The sequence below is a fragment of the Hesperophylax consimilis genome, chromosome 12 (assembly GCF_061612785.1).
Source record: "Hesperophylax consimilis isolate HC1 chromosome 12, BYU_Hcon_1.0, whole genome shotgun sequence".
NCBI classification, from domain to species: Eukaryota; Metazoa; Arthropoda; class Insecta; order Trichoptera; family Limnephilidae; genus Hesperophylax; species Hesperophylax consimilis.
Window position 1 is genome coordinate 8,825,668 of NC_142847.1, and position 27,636 is coordinate 8,853,303.

General features: G+C 32.0%; 1 protein-coding gene across 1 annotated transcript; it reads left to right on the forward strand.

Annotated features, from left to right (window-relative positions):
* Positions 1–422: 422 nt before the first annotated feature.
* Positions 423–27,474, forward strand: Syngr (synaptogyrin). Its single transcript, XM_089638107.1, has 5 exons — positions 423–530; positions 7,281–7,518; positions 18,230–18,369; positions 18,656–18,818; positions 22,449–27,474. The coding sequence occupies exons 1-5, from the start codon at positions 429–431 to the stop codon at positions 22,478–22,480; spliced, it is 675 nt and encodes a 224-aa protein (XP_089494233.1). The 5' UTR covers positions 423–428; the 3' UTR covers positions 22,481–27,474.
* Positions 27,475–27,636: the final 162 nt, after the last annotated feature.

Here is a 27,636-nt window from a genome sequence, read left to right on the forward strand (position 1 = left end):
GCTGAAACTAATTGAATTTAAGATGAAAATAATTATTATAATTTATTTATTTGCTCAGGTAAGTGTGTAATTCTAAAACCACTTTAAAGTGCGCACTTACCTGTATAAAATAAAATTTATATAAATAAAAACAACTTACTTTACGGCCACCTTCCTCGTTTCCTTGCTTCAAAATAGAGTCATCTGTGGATATTTTCCGAAAACTTTAAAATGCAGGATCAAAGGAATACGGAATAATTTTTTACTGCAATCAAAATAGATATTAAATAAAAAATATCTAAATGATGTTGTTATACCTGCTTACCAAAAATAAACAATAATTTTATAAATGCATTTGGTGATAATTATTTTTAATTTTAACGCTACTGGCATTTTGTCTTTCATATGAACATTGCATCTCTCCGAATAACGCAGTCAGTTTTTCAAAGATGGACGGTACGGGTGCTTACGGTGGTGGAAAAGCGGGTGGTGCATTTAATCCGATTGCCTTTGCCCAAAGGCCTCCTGTTCTTTTAAGGGCAGTTTGCTGGGTGAGTAATGTTTATATATTTTCGTAGCCCAAGCCCCGCGGTTTTGGGTAATTCCGTCATCTCAAGATACGAGCCCAAAAATCGATTTGACATTTGTACGAGGTGGGGGTGGCAAATCAATCCTCGTCCTAGGCATGGTTTTATCGATTTATTAATATTTCACGACATGCCAGTCCTCCTAATCATTGAAATGTCAAAATAATGTCGTTTTTGATCCCGTCTTGTTATGTCACGCAGATAAAAGTGCGTCCATTTTAGAGGAAAACTACACAACCTCCCAACCCCTCGTCCTTGCTCGGAGATGAAATTACGACGCGGGGGAAACAAAAACGCATTTCATCTTTATAATAATATTGTTTTCTTGTATTTAATTTTTAACATATTTTCCTGAAGATCACACCCAAATCCTAATACAAGTAACGCTTATCAATTTTGCATATATTTTTTCCTAGTGAAAAAAACGTTTTTATCATGGGAAATTATTATTAGAAATGAAGGTAAAGGTTACGAATTCCGCTTCACTCTTAATACGCAATATTTCACTTTCAAATAAATGGATTTAGCTTTATTAATTCAAAACATGTTTTATTATGTCGGGGGAGACGGAAAAATAAGCACTTTTAATTTTAATTTCGTTTATTAAGTCACTTACGCGATATGTCACACGAGATTTCAAAGAAACAAAATAATGTGACATTTGCCGGAAATACCACAACTAGTTATTTACCTAGCCAGTGCGCGGGTTAGGTACAGTACCTACCTACTAACTAATTCAGTTAAAGAAAATAAAATCTTGAAAATATTAAATTAATATATATATATATAACCTAACCTAATCTAACTGTGATTTTCTATAGCAAAAATGCCCCTTTAATAACGCCTGCTCGCGTCCCCTTTAGAGTTACATCCCAGTTTTCAAATAGTATGTGAGCTACGCTAGGTTTGTATAGACTGGTTTGTGATTTAATTCTAATACCTATTTTCCATGTTCTAACCTAAACGGAATACGTTTAATCACATTTTATTCTATTTGTTTGTTATTCGGGTTATTTTATTTAATTATCTGTTGATTATTTGTTATAAATAATACATTGACTTGCATATTAATATGGATTAATTATACACGATGATATTATTTATTTAATATGGCAATACTAATTTTTTTGGTTGGCAGCAATATCTATGAAATATTTTGTAGGTATGAATTACGATATTATGAATATAATCCAACTCTTGATATGAACATAGTTGCTTTCGGCGGCGCCGCATACTAATTGACATATCGCGTAAGTGACTTAATAAACGAAATTAAAATTAAAAGTGCGTACATTACCGTCTCCCCCGACATAATAAATCATGTTTTGAATTAATAAAGCTAAATCCATTTATTTGAAAGTGAAATATTGCGTATTAAGAGTGAAGCGGAATAGGAGAAAATTAATGAAATGAAACCTTTTTCCTTTACACAAATAATACATCCCAGCTTGCGGTATAATGTTTTAATAATTTAAGACCGATTGATTATTTATTCTACCATTTTGTTTTCTTTTTGTCAAAAATTGTTGTCATTCACAAATTTCACAATAATTCTAGAGAAAAAGAAATGCAAATTTGACGGAATTGAAATTTGTGATACTTTTATTTTTTGCAATTTAGCTAATTAATTTCGAAGATAATGTATGCCAAATATATAGATGAGTTCATTTGATATCACATGAAGTTCAATTCACAAAGGGAGTAAATTGCTTGTCGCCGAGACTTATGACACGGATTGGTTATTTATACCAAACACGCTGTCATTCTTTACATTTCCATTTTCAGTACTTATAGAAAATACATTTTTATCGTGGATTTGTCTAGCAGACAAAAAGTTTTGAGTGTAAAAATAATCTCTATAATATACTCTATTCCTGCTCACAGGAAATAAATTCAACATTTCAACTGTCTATATTTCAGAATTTTAAGAACAGTTTATATCTGAAGTTAGCTGCACACTCTGTCTGTTGCCGAGTTCAGACTTGTAGGCAAACTAGGTCAGAATCTCTCAAGATAAAACTCCCACGTCAAACTCTTGTTGGATTCCACACAGAATCAGGATGGCAATATGAAGAGGCTGTGAGAAGCATAAATTTTTGTAGCTCTTCTTCCATTTTTGCCGAGTTTGTATTGTTGGGAGTAGTCCATAAAATGAGATTATGAAATAATCTCAAGACCAACAAAGGGTAGTTTTGTAACACTTCCAGCTCTAGAATTCTGTTCCTTTGTTTCCAGTCTGCACCACACCATACAAAGGAAGAAAAGTACCTAATTTTTTTAACCCTTTTCACTAATATCACTAATCACCAACAGGAGTTACACTTTGGATGAATTTAAATGCCTCATTTTATTGATTGGCCTTTTTTCAAGAAAAATTATGGGTTAAACTTCAAACCTACTGCATATCAATAATAATTTAGTTTTATTATTATAAACAATAATTTCGGTTGACTCCGTCTGTCTAACTCCGGTTCAATGGACTCTTTGCTTTGAATTTAAGTGTGATTATCACAATTCAAAGCATTTTTTTTTGAGAATTTGCAGAAAAGTGATAAAGTACCTACCTAAAATATAATATTTTTATCAGAAAATAATTTTAGATTCTATTTTCAAAGTTGGGACTGATTTGTCAAGAATTCAAATTATGCTTTTCATGGATCTGCGCTAGTAAAATATTGTAATTTGTTTATATTGTATATATGGGACTGCACTAACCTCCCCACATCCTGGAATAAAAATTAATATTATTATTATTAATTAGTTTAGAAATTTTATTAGAAAATTTATTAATCAATTCGTTAATCTCTCAATAGTCATTAATGATTTGTGGTGGATTGGTGTTCTTCTTCTTCTTCTTCTTTTTTTTTAAATGGCTTTTCACCCCAGTGGAGTGTTCTGGCCAGTGTCAAGTAGAGAGTGTGTGGAGTATTTGTATTTGTGTATGTGTAGGTTAATATTTATTTACCAGTGGATTGGTGTTAACAATGATATTATTTTTTAAATATCTTATGATAACCCTTTTATTGCAGAATTAGTTAAATTTTTTTAATGTTCCGGGTATAGGCAAAATGATCGTAAACAAAATGATTGTAATTAAATTATCGTAACTCTCAAGTGATCGTAAGCAAAATGATTGTAATCAAATGATCGTAACTCTCAAGTGATCGTAAGCAAAATGATTGTAAGTAAAATGATCGTAGGCAAATAATAAGCAAATGATTGTAAGCAAATAACATGATCTTTTTTCTTAAGATCATTTGATTACGATCAAAACGTTGGCTACCGAATTATACTAATCAGATTTTGAGAAATATTTATTTTACTCTCGCATTATATCTATATAAATAAAAATGTAAACGTTCGTTTGTTCAAAATCTTAAATCTCTAATAGTTCTTCACCGATTGCTTTGAAATTTTAACACAATGTGTTTTTATATACCTATATTATCTAGATGTCAACTGTGACAGGTAAAAACATGTTTTTTTGAAAAACAGCGCCGTCTTTTTGACAAATATGCTTTTTTTGAGAAACAGTTCTAACTGTTAGACGTGAAAGCAACACGCGCTACTGTTTCTCTATATGCACAGAGAAACTGAGATACAGTAAGGCGTGGCGGGGTACATCTAGTTTCAATAATATATATTTTTTTTTTATTTAAAAGAGAAAGACAAACATTCTCAGATTACGAATAACCTGGCAATATTTGAAAATCTCCTACCACCACCATAGTAAGCGGAAGATGTTGCTTGTGTTGTGATGGAGGACTTAGCCAGCCGAGGAATTGAACACACTGCGCCTGGGTGGGACCCAAACGCGATGCCAACTCAGCTACTGATTGGTCTATAAATTGTATTATGTAATCTATAAATAATGGTATGTTACCAACGATAACAATGTTCCAAGATCCTGTTATGTTATTCAATAGAGAGTTATTGCTATTTATACATTGTTCCGGCCTATAAATTGTTTATATGAATCATACAATAAAGAAAATGACCCAGTTCGTTAACAATGTGGCTAAAAATACCTGATACAGTAGTGACCGAATGGTTTCAATTTCATTGATTAATACTAATTTATACTCCGCGTTATAAAAACCCAAAGGACGAATAACATAGCTGCTTTTTTTGAAGAATAAAAGTAAAAATATTTTCATACTTTGGTCAAAAAAAATTGGCGTGTTGGCAATACAAATAATTATGATTGGGAAACTTAAAAACCAAATAGTTAATATTTTATTTGTCCTGAGCTGTAATGCCGTAAATTTAATGTTTCCACATCTGGGAGATCAGTTAATCGTCAGCAGGGGGGTAACTTCGATCGAAACGTGAAGTCATATTAGGAGAATCTCGCCCGTAAGCCAATAAACGTGTGACGTCAGAGTATATTCAGTGACTGGTGCTGCAATATGTGTAATGTACTGCCATTCTAATGATTGCCTAACTATATCCACCAATGGAAAACTCTGAAAGTCTATGAAATAAACATTCAGAGTTTTTCATTGGTGTATAGTATAATAAGTAGGCTCCGAATGAGAATTTTATTGTCCAATTTGTTTCATAGAAAAAGCCCCATGATATCGATCTAGTGAGTGGTTGATTTATGATCTTCAGGGACTCTTATTGTCGCTTTTATTTAGTTTTTGTCCTGGCCTTTGCCATTGTATGAATTCTATCCATTCAAAATATCAGTATTCACCCTTTAGTAGTAGGATTAAACCCCACATTCGTTGCCGTCATGTATTTTAGGTACCCATCTCCTCTCATATCCCTCGTACAACTGCAGAACAATATCGAAATTAAAAGTTGCGCAACTGACTGATTCCACGGAACACAATTGTATTTATATATTCTATACTAAAGTTTATGTTTAGACTTGTGGAATTCAATACTTCGTTTGAAAGCAATATGAAACAATATCCATTGAATAATATTCCATACATTTTTATTATAACAGGAGAGATTTGAAAAATTCAGAAAGTTTGAGCGAATCAAAATAAAAATCTAGATTTAAGTGTTTAAATTTCTTTAGGTCGTTCTTTATCTTATTTACTCTGAGATTACGAAAGGATTTTTAGTAAAAATCTGCGCACTAAGCACAGAGGGCTTAGCAGCGAAGACATTATCGAATATTTTACCTAAAGTTGCAGTATGTATTTCAAATAGAATTTAAAACTTTTCCTAACTACCCATATAGAATTGTCAATAAATTATTATTTGTAGTATAGCTTGTACTAGAATGATATAAAGTGATATTTAGCGCCTTATTTTAGTGCCTAATCTTAACTTTAAAGTCAACCCATTACATGATATCGAAAATGTGAGTTTTCAACTAAGTAAGTTTGGCTGGCAAAAGCAGCTGATGGATATACAAGGTGCGGGGTATAGCAACCCATGGTTTGCCTTCTTTGTGGCGATTGTTCCAACGTGTCAGATTCCCACAAAGGAGTCGAGAGTTCGATGCTAGCTTAGTCTACCATCATTGCACAAGCAACGTTTTCCACTTTTAACAATGGTAGTTGGAGGAATTCAAATATTGTCAGGTTATTCGTAACCTGGGAGTAACACAACACATGTTAAAACTTATTGTTAACAATTCAATTTTTAACTTCACTAAGACTAAGGATGGGTTGTTTCGGAGAACTTGAACAATTCTTCAAATTTGAAAGTTAATTTTCAAGTTCTGTGAAAGATATTTTGAAGTTCTGTTTTTATTTCAGTTCTGTTAAGCAACTAGCCTATAATGATATAATAACAGAATTTGAATAGGACTTTCACAGAACCCGTAAATGAATGTTGAAATTTGATGAATTGTTCAAATTCTCCGAAACAACCCGTCCTAAGCCTGTATCGCAGTTAACAATTTTAAAAAATAACAAAGCATCTCATAAAGATTAATAAATTAGTTTATATTATATTTGTAAATTCGAATGTCACGGTCGGCTTACAATATTCAAATAAAGAAAACAAATTATTGTCAAAAAAAATGTTTCTTACAACAGGGTACTACAGTAGTCCCAGACAGAGTTCGTATGTATGTCATCATGAAGCATTAGAATGGGATGTATGTCGTATCATGCTTGGTTTTTAACAAATTATATTAAAAAAAAATTTAAACCCGCCTCACATAAACTTAAATGCATATTTTCCATCTCCCCCCACTGATATCGATGTTTCTTATGGTAATTAAGATGAAACGAAGTGTAATTTCCATAATCTGTGCCTATTGCATACGGCGGTTGAGTAAATAATTACCATATAAATAACTTTTTTCGAAATTCGGTAGTTCTACGTAAAGAACTATTTGTTTGAGAAAAAGGGTATTCTTCTAAGGGAAAGAGTTTTTGTATGAGGAAAAAACTTTTTTTTTTCACTTCTACCATCAGAATGAATGACCTACCGAAGTTAGTGCACTTTACCCCCCGGACTTCCTGTATGCTATTGATTTTATAAGGACAAAGATTACAAAATATATTGACAATCCTCGGCTAAAGGCGGGTCTCCAGTGACCAATATTTTATTACCACAAATATTGAACCGAATGTTTGTGCAAACATGAAACATTAGGACAATGTTTTTGTTTTATGCCCCATGGAAAACAAAAAACTTGGCCCCGACCCAATGTTTTTGTTTTTGTCCGATGTTTTGAAAACATTGGGTCGCTGAAGACCTGACTTAACACAAGCATTTGAACAATCTTATTTATGATTGCAGTTATTCAGCACCATTGTGTTTGGCTGCATATCGGCCAAGGGATGGGCCACGGACGCGACCACCGGGAAGGAGTACTGCATCCTGAACAGCGACACCAATGCGTGTAACTACGGCGTCGGCATCAGCGTCATAGCCTTCGTGGCCTCCATCGGCTTTGTGGTGGGCGAGTTCTTCTTCGAGCAGATGTCCTCCGTCAAGACGCGCAAGCATTATGTGCTGGGCGACATGGGTTTCTCCGGTGAGTCCATTAGATTGTATCTTTGCTGTGCACATATTTTTATTTTTAATAAAGCGGAGACGGTTTACCACAGTTCCCATGAGCACTCAGACCTTATCTCCATTTTACCTCATTCCTTTAACTATCCCTTTGATAAAGTTCACCAGAATTGGTTTGGTTCATTGGATATTTGGCTATGTCTCCTGGTTCCACAATGTGTCTTCTCGGGTAGATGAGCCTTGTTCCCACAAAGGCGGGACATTGGAACCATAGGTGAATTGGAGTCTCTTCACATTTCCTGTATCTACGTATTGTTGTTTTCCACTCCCAACAGCTGCACATGTTTCCCGAGTTGGCAGTGTTCCGTCAGTAGTCCTATCAGTTCCTTCATTGAGTGCACTGTCCATATAGGATAGTTGCCGGATTCGTCTAGGAGTCTAAGGTCTGGTCTGTTTATTTATTGGACTGTTTAATTCCGGCTGCCCTCTCTGCCATACATAGATAATAGAAACAATGAAGATGGGCCATGAACTGGATTGACCATCTTTCACCTATACTAATTGCAAATCGTATCTTTTTTTTATTATAGTGACTATTTAAACATTGTACATACAAAATATGATATTAAATATATGTATAGCAAATTGTTTCTTAGTCCTCCTCACTAGGTGACCTGTGCTGAGGCGGACTAAAGTTATTCATTTCTGTTTTATTAGTTTTCTATGTCGTTTTTAATGTTTTTTTCAGAGTTTTTTCATTAATTTCTTTCAGCCAGATTTTTATTCTTGATTTGTAACTGTTCAAATTTACTATTCGCTTTATATCAGGGGGAAGGATGTTGTGGAGTTTAGTCGCAAAATAAATATAATTTCTTTTTCCGAATGTGGTTTTATGACCTGGAATATTTTTTATGTCATTGTGATTTGGCCTTATTTGATGAATACACGGTATTGTACAGGATTCAGTATTTTTTAATAGTTTCAATAGTATATTTGTTGTAAATTTGGTACATCAAAAATATTGAAAATTTCAATCGAAGGTGTTCTTAAGGGTACTTTCAGTATTGTCTTTATGATTCATTTTTGAATTGTGTTCAGGTTATGTATATACTTAGATATCTGAGCATAACAGAACCTCTCCTTTGTTTCTACCCACACACCTAGCGCAAAACTATCATTGCGTGGCCGCTTTGATGGTCGGTCCAGTTTGGTCATAGTTCGGCGACAGTCCGCTACCACGCTGAATCTCCCTTTATTTCTATTATTTAAGTTGCTATGCTTTTTATGATTTTTAAAATCTATGTAAATAAAAGTTTTAATGTTCGTTTCTTCAAAATATTAAATTACATCTCTGAACCAATCATAACTCAAAAAGTAGTAGCATTTTGCGCACATTTTAAGGACTTGATTTCGAGCCGAACACATATCAAAGGTTAACAAAGGGGGACTCTTAGATGGAGTTGAGGTCATGAAAATATCTGACCTGTAAGTAGGTAGAAGATGGAATCATATCAAAAAACAGAACAATAAAGTACCTATGATTGTGTGAATTGATGAAGCAAGAAGTGTGGCCCTCCATCCTCTATGTTGAAACGATGTGATTAGTTAATTTTCTCCAATATATTTTCTTTTATGAATCATTTTCATGCTTCAATCAATAAACAGGTTCAAAGTCAATAATTCCTAACACTGAAACTAAAACATTTATTGAATTGAACATTGTCAATTTGTTTCCATTTAACTAATTGTGCACGTTATTCAGAGCATATAAATGATGGAATTTACATAGTAAGCAAACCGTATAAACTTGTATCATTTCTATAGTGGTTTCGTGGGAAGTACGCCCATTGCTTTATAGCACTCATTGCTGCGGAACCAATCAACAAAGAAACATTTATTGCTATTGTTGTAATAATACATACCCGAACCCATAAATATTATCAATGAAGTAGGTGTTTTTAATTCCTCCTATTTAATTTAATTGATTGCATGGGTTTTTGATTTAACAATCAATTAGCCGTTCTTTGAACACATTAATAGGCTGATAATGATATATCATAGACAAACTCAGTGGAGTTAGAAACTTACGTCCTGGACTTAAAATCTGTTAAAAAATTAGAAATATATCGTCATCTTACTTATTAAGACCTCGTAAGTCTGTTTTAGAAAAATGTTGAGGAGAACAAAAAAACACCAGCAGAAATTTTATTTTTAGAAATAATTTTTTTTACTTTTTATTTAATATAGATATAAGTGGATACAGTGGTGTTAAATATGGGTACAAAATATATTTACAATCGCAATCTCACCAATAAGAAACTGGTTCTTGTGCTTGGTGATCGAGTTACACTAATTATAATTATCTTTATGTGTAGGTGTACATATACAGGGTGTCCGGAAACTCGTAGTACAAGCGGGAAACTGGTGAATCTACATCACATTTGGAGTCGATTTTGTAGTATATTTTTTTTTTATTTGAGCTTTCGTTATCGAGTAAATCGAGTTTGAAGTTGATTTTTTTTTTTTTTTTTTTAATCAAATTCTTATAAATTATTACTGAAGATCAAAGTACCCAACTAATTAAAACTATTTGAAAGTAAAACAAATGAAGAAACTCGGATTTGAAGCATTATTTTGAAATCACCCTTCATTTAACCCGGTGTAATCATAAAATATTTCTGCCCTGCAGGGTTAAAACATCTGTTATTCAACCCTAAACACCAGAAAAAACTTGAACCCTAAAATAGCCGACAAATATTTTTTTTTGTTTTTTTTTTTTTTTTGAAAATGCTCAAATCAAAAAACTTTATGTTTTTTTGGGTTCCCCATGTGGTGTAGATTCTCCAGTTTCCCGCTTGTACTACGAGTTTCCGGACACCGTGTATAGGATTCTGTTACATACTAAATATTGAGTAATTAAGAGAGTAATTAGAAACATCTAAATAGAGTAGAGATGAATGTAGACTAATAATAAATATAAAGAAAGGAAAAAACAGGCAAACTATTTAGTTAATTATTCCGGACAAGTAGAACTTCAGTTTTAGTTTCAGTTTGTTGATATCTTTTAATTTCTTTATTTCAATCGGAAATAAATAGAAATAATTTTTTTTCGCAAGCTTATGGTATTACCCACATTATGCTAGTGTGAAAATATAAAAAATATTATTAATTTTGCTCAATTTTGCTTAATAAAAGACTTGGGTGGACTTACCAGGTTTTGTTGTATAGATTTAATGACTCTGGATAATAAGTGAGGTGGCATGTAAACAGTTTTTAAGGTTGTTTTATTAAAATTAAAAAAACATTACAACTGAAGAATAAACTAAACAATATAAAATTAGTTAGAACCCAAATAAAATTATAAATTCACTACACTATTCATGCTTAAGGTATAATCAAATAAATGATAATCATGGGGAATTACACTTTTCAGCTGCTGCAGAGATTGAATTTTTCTCTTTTAATTTTCTTCTGCTCCGTATAAAGTGGTTTTCACTGATTATATGGACATCTACCGACTTTTTTTATCAAATCTGTTTTCTAAAATTGTCCAGTCTTCAGAGTACTTTAGTTTGAAACGATCGGGTCACCTACTATCAATCTGGGACGAATAGACCTTAAAAATTGCACTGCAGAATAGTCATTAAAAAAATTATGACGAAGATATTCAACTTCATAAGGTTTCGGTGTAATTAGAGATGATTTGCAGGCGTCTATGTAGCCGGCAGGAGAGAAAATATCCCTTCTCTAAACCTGCGTTCAATGGACAAGTGCATGCTGTCGCATTCCATCTGAGTGTGTCCACTTCTAAGATCTTTTATATTATTGTAATTTCTTTTGCCATGGCTAGATTGTGTAATTTTTTTTTTTTTTAAATTTAATATCAACGGTATAAATATACCATATACAATGATAACATGTCACAGTTAAAATCGTAGAAATATTAAAAAAAAAGAATTACAAATATATGTGGCATTTGATTGTGAAATGACATTAGAGAGTAAGTAAGTAAGTAAACAAGAGATACAAGTACATAAGTTTCTATAGTGCAAATAAGGTAAAATTAGATTAAATTAATATTGATTGAAAAGATTTGATAGCATAGCCCTCTTGTACCTACCTTGCGTGCAGTTAAATAGATCTGCCACATCTGCGTATCTATTACTAACTTCATGCAACCTAGGTACAAGCGAGTGTTTGGAATACTCAGTCCTGATATTGTTGCATTTAAACAAAATTTTAGAACGAGTAGCTCTCGTGGGTATATGAAATTCAATGAGGTTAATTAAATCAGGACTGTCTATACTACCATTTTACAATTTTGAACATAAATATTAAGTCGGATATAATTGTTCGATCTGAGAGTTTTAATAAATTTAGATTTTTCATCAAGTAATTATAGTTTATATTTTCAATGGGAATACCGAGTTTAAAATTAATGTGTCTTAGGAATTTATGTTGAATTTTTTCGATTGAATCTGAATGTAATTTGTAGTGGGGGGACCAGATCGAGGAGTTATATTCGACTTGACTACGAACCAGGGATGTATACAAAATTTTTAATGTTGAAATATTCTTGAAACCTCTGGAATTTCGAAGAATGAAGCCTAGCATTTTCATTCCTTTATTATTAATATTATTTATATGCGATATAAAGTTTAATTTAGAGTTGAAAGTTATCCCCAGGTCATTAATTTCTTCGACAGAGGTAAGGATTGAGTTATTGAGTTTATATGAATGAATAATTGGTTGATTTATTCTGTAAAATATTATTGAATAACACTTATTTATGTTCAGATGAAGTTTGTTAAGAGAACACCAATTAATTAACCTGTTCAAATTATTTTGTAGATAGATACAATCTTCAGCGCTTTTGATTATTTTAAATATTTTTAAATCATCTGCGAAAAGTAACGCATTAATATCTTCATCAAATATATTTACAATATCATTTATAAACAGTAAAAATAATATTGGGCCTAAATGAGACCCCTGTGGTACACCACTGGTAGCTATAAATTGATTGGAAATGAACAAATTGATTTTTACAAGTAAAACTCTCAGTTAGATAGCTAGCAAACCATTCTAAAAGTTTTCCGTCAATACCGAGCTTACGTAGTTTGATCAGGAGAATTTTATGGCATACTTTGTCAAAGGCCTTGATAAAGTCCGTATATATGGAATCGACTTGAGTTCTGTTAGCTAATGCGTTTGATATATAGTTTTCATATAACGAGAGATTTGTCAGAGTTGATCTACCCGACAAAAATCCGTGTTGATTCAGAACAATGAGATGGTTAATACATGGTGAAATTTTATCAAGTAATAGTTTTTCAAAAAGTTTAGGAATTACGGATAGCTTACATATTGGTCTATAGTTAGTAACATCACTTTTATTACCCTTTTTAAATATAGGAGTAGATAACAACGTTTCCAAATATCAGGGAAGCACCCTGTGTCAAAGGATTGATTAAACAATAGAAAAATCGGCTCAGCCAGTGAAGTAATGCAATTTATCAGGATATTGGGATGTACATTATCAGGTCCAGCCTTTTTGTTTTTGTCTAGGGATTTGATTTTACTAACGTTGTTTATATTGATGTGTATGGCAGGGATATGTATGCTCTCGTTAAGCGACGAAGGTGGCATATAATTCAGCATGTAATGAATTTGTTAATGTAGTGTTTCTGCTCTGATAAGTGCATCCATCGCTGAATAATATAATTTCTTCCCCTTTTTGGATGACTTATTTGTTAATGATAAAGCTGCAAATAATACTGGAAAACTAGTTTGCTGTAATGCCTCCTTCTGCCTCACAAATATAGAGTTCTTAATAACCTTATACGAGTATAAGGTTATAAAATTATTTGTGTGTTTAAAATCATAATTTTATAGACTAGACATTAAAATTTTAATATATAATTGTAAACTGAATAACTTGCCTACATTTTTACGGCGAAATTTATCATTGTCAACACCTATCACTGCAATTTGACTTCTAAAACGGGATTTTAATAGGGTATTGACAGCCGCTGCTACCATGCCAATGATTCTGTTATGACTAAGTGATACCTGCAAGGTTTTAATTCCAATTTTCAACGACAATTACTAGCAAGCTTTTGAATATATACAGTAAATGGACGAATATAATTCCTAGGGTTACGAGCTTTTAATAGGATTTTTTGTAGAAGAAACTTCAATTTAACCAAAAATTGGACTTACGAGGTCTTAACACGTTCGCGGGCAGTGAGTCACCCTACTTTGGCACTATTTTTTTGTATTAGATTTTTGCGAATGCTCTAGCATTTCCGTCATGATACGTACCAACCAACACCATCAAGTGCGACGCGAATGCTATAGCAGACGTATCTCAATACATTTGACGCATGCTATAGCATACGTAACCACGCGGGGTACGCCGGGCGAGCTGTACGGGAAGGGGTAAACACTGTTTTATCTTTGTGTGCAGAAAAGGTCTCATGTGACAGTAAGCGATCTGTGGTTGTGTCAGCAGTGACAGTAAGAAATAGACTACCTATATTTTATAAGGATAAAGCAACTGCTCAAGCATATCTGACAAAAAAAACTCAATAAACTTCGAATGCTATAGCATCCGCGACATAATTAAACTATCCAATGCGAATGCTATAGCATGCTCGTCCGGGAACGTGTTAATAGTAAGGTGATGATATTTGTCTTGCAAAATTTTGTTAAATAAAAAAATATTTATTTCATATTATTACATTTCGTTCCTCAGTGGAAGATACTCTCGATGGGTAATGCTAAATTAAGTAAATATTTACACTTAGCGGACAACTTGGCATAGGATTAGAATATTAATTATTCCACTTCACCAATCATTTTTGACTGCATTTGCCCAATACAGATTTTTTTATCTTGTATTTAAAAAGTATCAACTTTTTTTTTTTTATTATTTTAAAATCAGTGTGTTCTTATAAATAATGAGTTTTCCATTTATTACTATTCATTTTGGATTTCCATTGTCCTGGATGGAAGCTGCTTTAAGCATCGCCCTGGCATGGCTTTAGCTATGTTTAGTGACTAGATCTGAGTTTCTTTATTCTCCTTCCCATCACTTCCTTACTTTCATTTAATATTGGAAATGTAAGAATCTGGTACAAGTTGTGCTGGATGGTGTTTAAATCCATCAATGAAATGGCCCCACTCAACATTTCTGTACTATGCGTCCTGGAAAACACATGGCTGAGGCAGTCAACTCTTAGATCAGCAACATCATAAGCAAACTGATAGAACCTAAGCGCAAGCCAAATACTAAGTTTGGTGATTGCGCTTTCGGAGTATCTGGGCCGAAGGCTTGGAATAAACTCCCTCCGGAACTAAGATCCATAACAAGTCCAACAGAATTCAGGTCTAAACTAAAAACTTACCTTTTTAAGCTGTTACCATTCCTGAGAGAAAGTCCAATTATATCCAATTTTTTAAATTATATCCTAAATCCTATATCTGAATTTCGCTAATAAACAATTAGTTAATTTTAATTAAGTGTTAATCTAGAGACCTATCAGGTAAGTATGGTACTGTATATTATCTCCATATATGGCTAGTGATAACATAGATCATTGTAGAAATGTATTATATATTTGTACAGCACCCTTGAGGTGATTTTGCACAAAAACGACGCTATACAAATCATCCAAATATTATTATTACTATGTATTATGTCATATTCCCAAGGCTTTGGAACTCTTGTAATCATCTATTTATATACAGGGTGTCCTGGGGTAAAGTACGCTAACTTTGGGAGGTGATTCTACATGATGGTAAAAGTAAAAAAGATAAATAATTTTTTCGAAAATCCAACCTTTTTTTTCCATACAAAAATATTTTTCTAGATAAAAATATTTATGTTCCCACACAAACAATTGAATTTTTTTACCTTAAAACGTCGGAATTTCGATGAAAGATTTTTTTAATCCTTTTTACTTGCACTATCATGCAGAATTACGCGTCGAAGTTAGCGCACTTTAACCCAGGACACCCTGTATATATATAAAGGAGAGTCTGTGTGTTTGTGGCCGCATGGGGGACACCGTGCGCGCATACGGATTTGATTTTTCTACAAATCTACAGTTTTATTCCGATATTGATGAAATTTTGCACACTTGACCTTCACAAAACAAGAGGAAGGTCACTGTTTACATCCCATTTCGAAAACTGCATAAAGCCTGGCACTTAGCAAAGTGACTTGTAACAGTATAATTATTTCCATTCCTTTTACAATATTGTTATCACTTTCATTATCAGGTATTGGAAAATGGTCATGACTAAAAACAATAACTGTTTACAGACACTAATACTAATAACAGGTATTGTGAGGTGGCATGTTTAATCCTGCAGTAATTATAAACAGTACTGGCTGTTTTCTGGGGAATGGATAACACTAACACTACCCACTGTGTTCATACTTTACTTTGGTTGTGTGAGAAAGATAATAAAGTACACTCATGGTTTGCTTTTATGTATTGGTAAGTATGTATGTATAACCACTCGAACGATGGCGTATTTACAAAAAAAATGTGAGCGAATATCCGGGCATTCCATTTTGGATTCCGCCGTGCTTATTCAAAAAATCAAATGTGAAAAAAAATCCGTCCTTATTACTATGGAAACATATAAATTGCTTACTGCTATTTAAAGCCAATGAATTCACCTATATTTCATCATTATCCCATGTTTGTAGGATTTATAATAAAAAAAAATTAAATCCTTAAATTCATAAACTCGTGAAAATTGTATATTTGTTTACAGAAATAACCCTAAATTGTATTTATTTCTGGATATTTACGAACATATTTTTATAGTTCATAAAAGAACTAGAAACAAGGTTTAACTCATACCACTCCTTTGTCGAGTGTGGCTCGACATTATATTTCTTACACCAACTCCTATGTCGAGTCATACTCGACATTATAGTAACGCAATTTCGAAAAATAATTTTAATTATCAAATGTATTTTTTTTCTTTTAAACACTTTATATCTCATTCTGAATATTCCGAATACGCAAAATACATATATCTCGTCAAGTTTCGCCTTTTAGATAATTTTTAAAATCGTATTATTTTTAACCTTGTAAATGCACTGCGCAGTTATTTGGTTGCGACGCATGTAAGTAGGTAGGTACTTGCCTGTCTACCTGCCTAACAATAGGAAGCGCTGAGGGATTTCTCCCAACACATAACAAAGGATTCTTATACCTATTCACTTGTTATCACATAATATTTTGTTCTGTTTGTGTATTTACATTTGTTTTTATTGTTTTTAGTAGCAAATATTTCGTGGCCGAGAAAGCACATGTGTCGTTCGGTCTTGAAAATAATACTCAGTAATTAGGTGAAAATATAGTTTTACATTTCTTTTTCTTCATAATTAGTGATTTGTTAGTAATGATTTAACGTGCTTTATTATATACCTTGAATAAAATAAAAATGCCCCGGATAAAAAAAAACAATCTGTGATCAATCTCAAGTGACACCATCCAGCGCTTAGATGGAAAATCTCATTTTATTTTTTCACATAAGAAACATAAAGACTGTATAGTGTGTTCCAATCGGAAAATTCGGGGAGGGAGAAAAGAAACAACATTCTATTGTGAAACTTGTGATAGGAAACCTGGCCTCCATCCAGGAGAATGTTTCAAGAAATACCACACACTGAAAAAGTTTAAGTGAATAAGGGCATATTAAGTTGTTAATTTTATATATTTCTATGTTTTTTGTACTCTATGTAAAGAAAGAGTAATAAAAATTACATATTTTAAAAATTTTTGTTTAACTTTTTATTGAGGCCACTTTTTATCCCTTTTTTGTAAATTAATTAAGGAGTTGATAGTAGGTAATTAAAAAAAAAATTAGGAGTGCAAAGGGTTAAAATAAGACATATGTCGTAACATTACCCGTTACTACTCTTACTTATTAAATTTTAGACTATAAAATTCAAAATTCAAAAAAATATTGTTGCACAAAAATATTTTTTGAGTACAAGGGGTATAGCTTATAGGTTACATCCTATTTCTTCCAGAAATAAAAAATATAAGTAACCAAAAGTGTGACAATTCGTGTACCGTTCTTTTTTTTCACGGTAACATTATATTTTTCAATCGAAAATAACATAATAAAATTGTCATAGAATCATAAAAATTTCTTTGAAAAAATTTTTTCTTTTTTTCTTTGTTATGGATTTCTCTAACTGAATTTATATTTAAAACTGCACATATTATATAGTTAGAGCTAATATTGTACAAATAATAAATTAAAGCACTTGGCATTATGAAAACAAAAATGCATCCGACAGTTCCTAACAAAAACACATTTCGTCACTCTATTTTTAATTACAGGATTTAAAAATAACTTTAATTAGACGGGGAATTCAATAACGAACACATTGATATATAATATATAGCAAAACTTTTATAAAATAAACATCCCTGGCATTTTTAAATGACACCTATATATCCAGTACAAATAAAATTATTTTTACAGCAACTGATTTTTAGGAAAGAGCTATTACTGCTATCTCTCGTAAATCAATAGAAACTGAATCAAGCTAGTATGTTAGTTCTGTGAGGGAATTTAAAAATAAATTGGCAAAATGGTACTCGTATGGTCTTGGTAGAAAACCGAAATTAGTATGTTTGATGTTTATATACAAATAAAATACTTTTTTTTTGACGTAGAATGTTTTGTAATTGCAGCATTCTGGGCATTCCTGTACTTTGTGGGCTTCTGCTACCTGACCAACGCCTGGGGCAAGTCTGAGGAGCCTCCGCTGGGCCGTGGCACCTCCAATATGCAGGCCGCCATCTTCTTCTCCTTCGCTGCCATCTTCACATGGGTATGTCCACACCCACTTACCATTCAAATATTTGGATCACGAAACACGTCCACACATTAATTTCTTGTTTTCTTTGATATTCTGTATTTTCTTCTCATTACTATCTTCACAAAACTACAATGCCACTATTCATTTCCTGTTTTAGAATGGTCAAATATGATCCACAGTTACAAAAAAATGTGTGTTGCGCATTTGATCAATCTACTCCAGCTTCTATATTTCCATCTGTTATCTGTAGCACTTGTATGTACGTAAATCAAAATGAGTGTATTATGTGTGATTCCAGGCGGGCTGTGCTTACTTCGCCTTCCAGCGCTTCCGCCAGGGGGCCGAGGGGGCATTTGCCCCGTCCTACGAGGTGGAGGGGGCTCTGGGGGGCACGGCCTCCTACCCGGGGGCACCTGACCCTGAGCCTGCCTACCAGGACCCGCCCTTCTCCTCCCAGAGAGGTGAGTCGGCAAGCAAGCAAACTATTCCAGGGTCTCTACCATGAAAGCCAACATCGGCACAATAATAATTTTTTCAACAACCATTAGTGATTAGTCCACATTGGCAAGCATAACAATTACATTCGACAGTTGACATCTACTACAATATCATTAGTACACCAAGCCATTTGGCACGGATATCAACTTGCACAGGCTCAATGTAGGGTTTTTGCTCAACGCTGACAGATTTGAACTTGGTTTCAGAATATCTTTATTTAAACTCTTGAACGCCTTAACCCGTCGTATCCCGGAACCGCATATGTGAGTGCAGCACATTATCTACGAATTTAAAAAAAAATAATAAAAAAATGATGTGCGATTTTGACCCTCATGTATAAGGAATTTGTATGAAGAACAAGGTCACAATCGCTTGGGCTATTCTCGTTCTTTACGCAGCAAATACCGGAATGACTTCTAGCTTTTCAGATTTTTTACAAAGAATTTTTCTGTGGAATGCCAACGAAATATTTGCTGCGTTTTTAGTGTCAAAGCGTCTTCATTCATTATTTTTGATATAAATTGATTGTGGAAATAATAGATTTGAGGTATCATCAGAAAGATAGTTTTATCTACATTATTTTGATGTAATTTTTATAATATTTCACCCAAGAAAAGTGATGAAAATTAACTTCGTAAGAAATGTCAAAATTTTTACGTCATAATGAATAATTATATTTTTAGCATTATTTATTTACAGGTTTCTTGTACAAAATAATATTATTAGTAACAACAGTTGTATAAACTACCGAAATCTGGAAGAATTGTTATCATATACTTATATAATGCGACACAAAAAAAATTTAAGTGGACACTTGACGTTTGATTTTGGAAATTGAGCTAGGAATTTCCTGGTACACCACAGGTTAAGGATATGTTTAAAAAATAATTTCTCTTAATATAATTAGTTATTCTGAAAAAACTGCATATGGTAGATTATATACTATTTTTATAATAATATATAAACACACAATATCTGATAAAATGGTACATTTTACAAAAACAGAAATTTGCTAAAAACTAGTAAGTTATGTAAAAAATAGAATCATATGGGTCACGGGGAAAATTTTGCATCGGCACAACAAGAGTTAATAATATTCTAACTACTATTAATCAACAAAATGCCTAAATATTACAATTCAAGTATTTTTATATAAAACAGTTACTATCACCAATCGAACTGAGTGACGACCAATCATTTAAAATCTCGTTTAATGGTACATTTTAAATTAACTTTGATCTATCAATATTATTTTCTCTGTACCAAATTAATCAATAAACATATCTTACCTAACCTAACCCATTAGACAGTTCTAGCTAAAATAGAAATATTCTTGGAATCCAATTATTCCATGTACAAACCAACCGTATCGATCATAAACATGAAGGTGCTATCAATAATATCTAATATTAATTAAGTCTTTGAATGGGAGAGGTTAAATTTAGACAGCTACAGTTACGGAATATTCAATGGTGAATTTCATAAATTCAAATTAATTCAATCACGATAATTGAGGTTAATGGACAATGAACATTCTATTTCTGTGCTACGGAGAATCCGCAATATATTGTTGTCTAAATAACTCAGTTGTTCCTTTATAGAAAAAAATAACTTTAAACTGAATAGAGGCTCCATAAAATGAATGATATTTGGTGTTTACAGATTTTGAGAACTATAAAGAGGTTCAAACTTGTGTTGTAGTAAATTGTCGAAATGATTTTTTAAAGTGGAAAGACAAAGTAGATTTGAGTTAGCACTAGTGTGAAGAAAATATGCAACATCCAGTGGCGGCTCGTTACTCTCGAGCAAGCTAGAAGGCATTTTTTTCAAAAATACATCATTATTGAAATTCGGATAATGGAAAATTATTTTTATTATTACATATTTTGAATTTATTGTTATGGAGTTTAATTTTTGGATTTTCTTATTCAATAGTATTATTACTAAACAAGTTCTGCTGTGTAATTATTATTATGCGTGACAGCTGTTTCGCCCTCTGAAGGTGTTATCAAACTGTGGTGAAACCACTTACAGACGGTATATTATTTTCATGTAGGTACTTATAATGAAAACAAATAGATTTAATTTTTATTACCTATGCCATTATTGATTTGGGAAAATATGAATGGTTTTTACCCTATAAAGTTCCCCCAATTATCGTATTGTTTAAATTTAAATGAAGGTCGTTAAAGTAAGGTATTTCCAAATTAATAATTTGGGTGACTCGTGACTCATGCATTATTTTACATTAATTTATTATTATTTTTGTGTACTCAATGTTCTTTGAGAAGGAAAGAAATACCATTTTAACGATTGCTAAAAATATTCAAGGGTAGAGATATACTTCTAATCTGTATATAATATATAATCTCACTAATTGGGGGAAACTTTATAGGGTAATAACCATTAATATTTTCGATACTTACTTGGAAATCAATAATGGCATAGGTAATAAAATTGGAATCTATTGGTTTTCATTATAAGCTATATGAAAATAATATAAAATATACCGGCGGTAAGTGACTTCACCACAGTTTAATAATGCCTTCAGAGGTCGAAACAGCTGTAACGCATAACAATAATTACACAGCAGAACTTGTTTAATAATAAACTGTTCTTTGTAAATTTAATAATAATACTATTGAAAACGAATTTTATAAAATATATTATGATAAAACTATACTAACAGACCGAGCGATTAGTCATAATAGACCCGATATAGTTTTACATGACAAAATTAAAAAAATAACCTATATCATTGATGTTGCTATTCCAAATTCCTGTAATATTGAAAAATCTTTTAGTGAAAAAATAAGAAAATACACAGATTTAGGAAATGAAATAAAAAGAATTTGGCATTCTCAGACTATAAAAATATTACCATTCGTCATTTCGGCTACTGGCATTATACCTAGCTCTCTAATTAAAAATTTAGGCGTATTAGATCTATCAAAAAAATTATATATAAAGATGCAAAAGTCGGTCATTTTGAATACATGTAGGATAACAAAAGATTTTTTAAATATTTATGTTGAGGGATCAGTAGGATTTATAGGCCCTGTTAGAAGTTCTACCGAGCCGAACCCTCTGATATGAAAATATCTGGAGACGGTGAATTTTTTTTCCCATTTGATATCTGGTGATTTGACGTGTTGTTGTTCTTGTATTGTTTTGTATTTATTTTACTTATATAATGCACTTACATAATGTTGATTGACTAGCTGATCATTTGTGGAAAAGTGAGTGGAAGGGTTAAGTTTTTCCTTTGGGGAAGACTTAACCCGGACAACTAAATCGGAAGTTTAAAAAAAAAAAAATATATAAAAGAAAAACAAAAACATATTTTGAAATTCAATTTTTAATAACAAACCTAAATTTAATTCAATTTTTGACAACAACATTATTTGTATTAATTACAATGAATGAATATAGCGCAGTTTTGTAATAGTTCACCGCAAATGCGCTTTATACTACATAACCTATTAAAGGATTTGAATCTCATGTAACTCTATATAGTAAGTTCTTGTAACATTCCGCACCCAACTATGCGTATAGATTGATCAATTAATCAACCATGTGTTTTAACATTCCAGGCGGGGGTGAGTATCAGGCCCCAACATACTGAAGCGCTAGCGCCTGCCCTCCCTCTGCTCTAAGCCGAGCCAGCGCACTATAGGCCGCCCCCACCACCCCCGGGCCCCCGAGCCCTGCACACCGTGTCATTAGTCAAACGTCGTCGGTATATCCTCCACCTGCCGCTGTAGAGCAGTTTGATAGCCGCTTTGTTATTACTTATTTATGTATTAGTTTGTTGTACCTGTCGGTTACATTTTGATTGTGATTCTCTGTCTCCTGGTCGCGGCACCGCGAGTCGTGTGACTTAAATGATAATAGGTCTATGTGATCTTGTTTTTGGCTTAGGTGTGTAAATTATATCGTTTAGTTGTTTAAGCATTTTATTCCTTTGAACGAGGTTCAGATGGGGTGCTCATTTTGATTGAGAATACTGATCCATGATTTATTGGTCTTTGAATTTAGAGGAGATACCACCACTCCTTTATCTTTGATTCTAGGTTATGTTTTATCTGTCTATCATTTTAGAAGAATTCTTGTGCATTGGCCTTTGATTCTAGCCGATGTATCGTGTTTTTGCATCTAAGTAACATTTCATTGGTATTTTATTAACTCCTCAGCCATATTCTGTTGGAAGGTCGTGAGTATTTCCGCTTTGTAATAAAATCCAAATAAATGGAATATTTCTGAATACATCCGAAAACTGTTTTCGAAAGGTGATGGAAATATGCTTTCAAATGTTATTATTATTAAATATATATATTTTTGAAACATTAAAAAAAAAATTAATTGGCTCACTTTACGTTTTTTGTAACTAAAATTACTGATATCGAAAAAATGTATAAAAACACACTTGTTTTATTAGACACGTGTATTACAAACGTTAAAGTTACCTCTCTTTTTTTGTTGTTTCATATAAAAATAATTAGAAAGTCTCGGTAAGTTTTTTCAAATTGCGTTCAGAACCTTTGGCTTCATAAAAGTGCACATTTTAACTCTTCTGTGGTTTACTTCTAGATTTTTATATAAAGCGTGGTGTTTTCTCTTTCTAACACCTTTTAGATCATATTGCTCATCATAACAGTAAAGGAAGACACAACAATTTCTGCGAGACCATTTGAGTTGTTCTCAAAAGCGAAGAAATTATCCTGAAGGGTTAAAACAAATTTTCACTTGTCTTTGACATATCTTGTTTCATTAATATCATATGCTAGATGAGAAACCATGTTGCATGGCTTATATTCTAAAAGATGTCATGTTTTATTGTTCTTCGATTCTAAAGGAGAGATCGTCTTTCATTGATCTTTTGCTCTGTTTTCTCAATCGACGTAACCTGCGCCAGAATTCTGAACCTCGTCCATAAATACATTATTTCATTTAAATTGTTGATTATTGTAGTAATAACTTGTATGTTAAAAAAAACTATATCATCTTTAAAGAATGTTTGAGGCATTTCAAAGGCCTAAAAAGATGACCGCTTTTAAAATACATATTGAATAACGTAATATCTGCGCTACCGACACTAAGTACTATACAATTTAAATTGAGTAAACCAAAAATATAAAAGTATTAAACTGTACGAGCTTTTCTTGATTCCTAAATAAATTATCAGTATTCGTTTTATTAGTTTGTGGTGAAATGTGCTGTGTTCAGAGTGAATGTGACTTGATTTAGATTTTATGATACAGTTGTTTAGCTGACTGTCATTCCACCTACCTGCATACCAAATTGTTTTAACATTAATTAATATTCGTAAAAGTTAACAATCTTATATTATTTTTAAAATATTTAATACTTTGCATTCTGCAATTAAATTTTATTTTATTTTTTAGGAATTTTGAAGAAAATCAATTTCACATAATTGTTTTTTGAGTCACTATTGAAAATCCAAATGTGTTCAAATGCGTAAATAATAATTATTATATGTCTAAACTACCATATGGTAACTTCATGAAATTTGATTTTATGCATAAGTCTGTTGTAACAGTATTTTCATTGGCACAATCCTGGGTCGACCTTGAACTAATCAATCATTTTAACCCGATCACGAACCACCAATGATTGATAGGGTTACTTTTTCAAATAAGATTCGATCTTCACACATGTGTCCCGTGATGGGTGACGGTGTGGTGAGCGACCATAGATATATAAATTTTGTAGACCGAGCATCTCGAATCTCGTTCTTGCGACAGATAAATGGAGTTGGTAGCCATAGTTTACCTACAGCCTACCTATGTCAAACGAAAGTACCCGAACAAAGATAGGGTGACGGGTGCACGGGTCTCTTTGGACTTGTGAAAAGCGGGTACTTTGGACCCAGTCGTTTGGCCAGTGGGTTATGATTCCAAGACCCGTGGGTTGTGGATAGCAGGGAAATGCCGACAAATGTACTCTCGTAACATTTACTTTATGAGAAAAGATAATGCTCAACAGTTTGGCTCTAGACAACCTGCCGCCAGCCTTTGTGTTTCCTCCATCCTATAAAATAGTTTACTTCTCCAAAATCATGTCTACAAAGATCTGTTTTCTTCTATATTTGTTTATTATTTATTCATTATTGGATGAAAGGCTCAAATGTCCGTAATAATTATTTTCTAGGGATCAATTTCGTTTATAAGAAGGAATCTACTTGCATTATTTGTAATGCTGGGTTCTCACATCATATATTCTATGGTTTTCAAAAAACGAAAGTTGAAGTCAAATTAACTTGGGGTTTCTATTGAATAGAAAGCCCATTCTCACTGATCTATTTCATAGATTTTATTAAATAGATCATAGAATAGATGAGGTGGGATCCCAGCTAAATGCATAGAAAAACAAAATCTCATTTGTTTTATTTGGATGTGCGGTACTTAAATGTATTTTTATAGGCATAAGAGAATGTGCCAGAACGAATAGTGCATTAAAACGCATTACGATAAAAATATTTATCCATATGAAATAGAATTAACACATTTAGAAAAAGTGTATGTATCGATCTCTTATTGAAAATAATAACTTGTTTAAATAAGTATTTTATTTTTAGATTTATAAATATTGCATTCTCATAATGTACATTAAATGTTCATAGGTAAGTTGTAGCCTAGTCTTGCTTCTAAATCAAGTTGTTTCAAATTAAATTTAATAAAAATAATAAGCTGGATATCAGATTTTATATAATATATTATGTATTGTTATCTCCTTCTATTCTTTATTTTAAAAACAAACATTCTCAGAAATAGTGTTTTCTAGAAATTATTGTACATTTAAAAACTGTCTAATATTTTCTCCCGTTCAAAATATGATTGCTTTATGTAGTGATAAGAATGTCGTATTTAATAATCGTGTGTACAGGATTTTGTACTGTAAGAGAATTTTTATTGTACAGTAACAGAACTAACCTATTTTTTTTTTACAAACAAATTTGCACTCAATAATTTTAAAAATTTTTTTTGTTATCAATGAACTCATTGTGAAATGAATTCTTTTCACTATTCTAGAAAGATCATTTTAGTTATTATAAAGTGAAAAACACTTAACAAAACTTAATTGTAGAAAGTTGTTCCTTGTCACGTGTCATTATTAGAGTAAGTTGCGCAATTCCTTTATTTGCATCGCTTACATTCTCTCAAACCTTGTTACGTATTTGTACGCTTAAAAATGTCATCACCGTGGGTATATTTAACACGATACATATTGCTGTTTAAATAATAATATTAATATCTATTTGCAAATCTGTGTGACCAAATAAACACAAATTATACGTATTGTTTTCAATAAGCGCAGAATTAAATAATTATATCAAAATTATTATAAATACTATATTTTTTTATTGACAGATCACATAATGTAATGACAACCGTTTTTGAAGTTGACAATAAAGGTAAACCGGATATGAAAATGTACAAAAGGGAAAAATATTTGAAGCAATGATATAAAACAATATAATATGGTGTGTGAAAAAATCATTCATTTTGATATAATTTCTGAAGCAATAAGAAAAGATATGGTTGAATTTACAAAAAAAATATGGGAAACAAATTAATATGAAGCAATTTTTTTTGCGTGTTCACAAACCTTGCTATGCTTTCACATCTGCCAGGACCTGAACATGTTTGCGATACAATTTTAAACAACAGCTGATGTGATCATTGGTAGATTTGAATCTAATAAGAAATCAAAATGGAAAATTTCAGATATGGGACGGATAAATAAGATTTTCTATGATCATGAACATATCTTTCTTTCAGTATAACTATATTCATAGCTCACTTCTCTTGTATTGATTTAATATTTTTATATTATTCGCGTGTTAATAAATTTAGTCTACATTGTAATTGCATGTTCGATCAATCGATCATTGCACATTTAAAAATATTCTCAAATTGTTAATCGATAACATTTTATATCACTTCCCACACATAGCTTGCACTTGTAATTTAATTGAAATATAGTACAGAAAACATTGAGAAATTTCATATTTCTAGTTGCATTTTGAATTCCGTAAGTATTTTAATGATCCAGTAATATTACTCCATAGATTGGCTGCATGTATTTGAAATTTAACAATCACGTTCGTGTATTGCAATAGATTTTTCCTTTCTTTATTATGTTTTCAATTTAATTTTGACTAGTATAGAAAGACAATAATTTATGTGCTTTTAAAAGAAAGTCACCAGAGTTTTTTATTTATCACATTTCGTGTGCCGTGTGTTCTTCGAGTATGTGTAGATTTTTCTGAAGTTAATTAAAATTGTGTACGTAATTATTATTGATTCAAATAAAAATCATTGTATCTCACTTGTTGAAAACCATAGAGAATTCTTGATTGCTTCGTATTAAATGGAGTTTGTCATTTCCAAAGTAGGGTTTTCCGCCAGCTTCTCTGTGTTTACAAAAGGTTTATATTTTGTAATGCTGAATAATAAAATGTAATACGTTTGCAATATATTATGTAACGGTTCATGTAAAATATATTTTAATGTGTAAGAAATCATATATTCAAATGTTAAATGCATTACACAGATGACAGTGTACATTATAAAAGTAATAAATAGATTAATGTGATATGGATTTTTTTTTCTTCCACAACCATCTTTTCCCTTACAAAAAATTTCGGTTCTATGATAATTCATCAAAATGACAATTCAACACACCTATGAAAAGTGATGAAACAAAAACTAGGTTAAATAGTTACATTATATAACCTGTCTAACTCAGTTTTTGTTT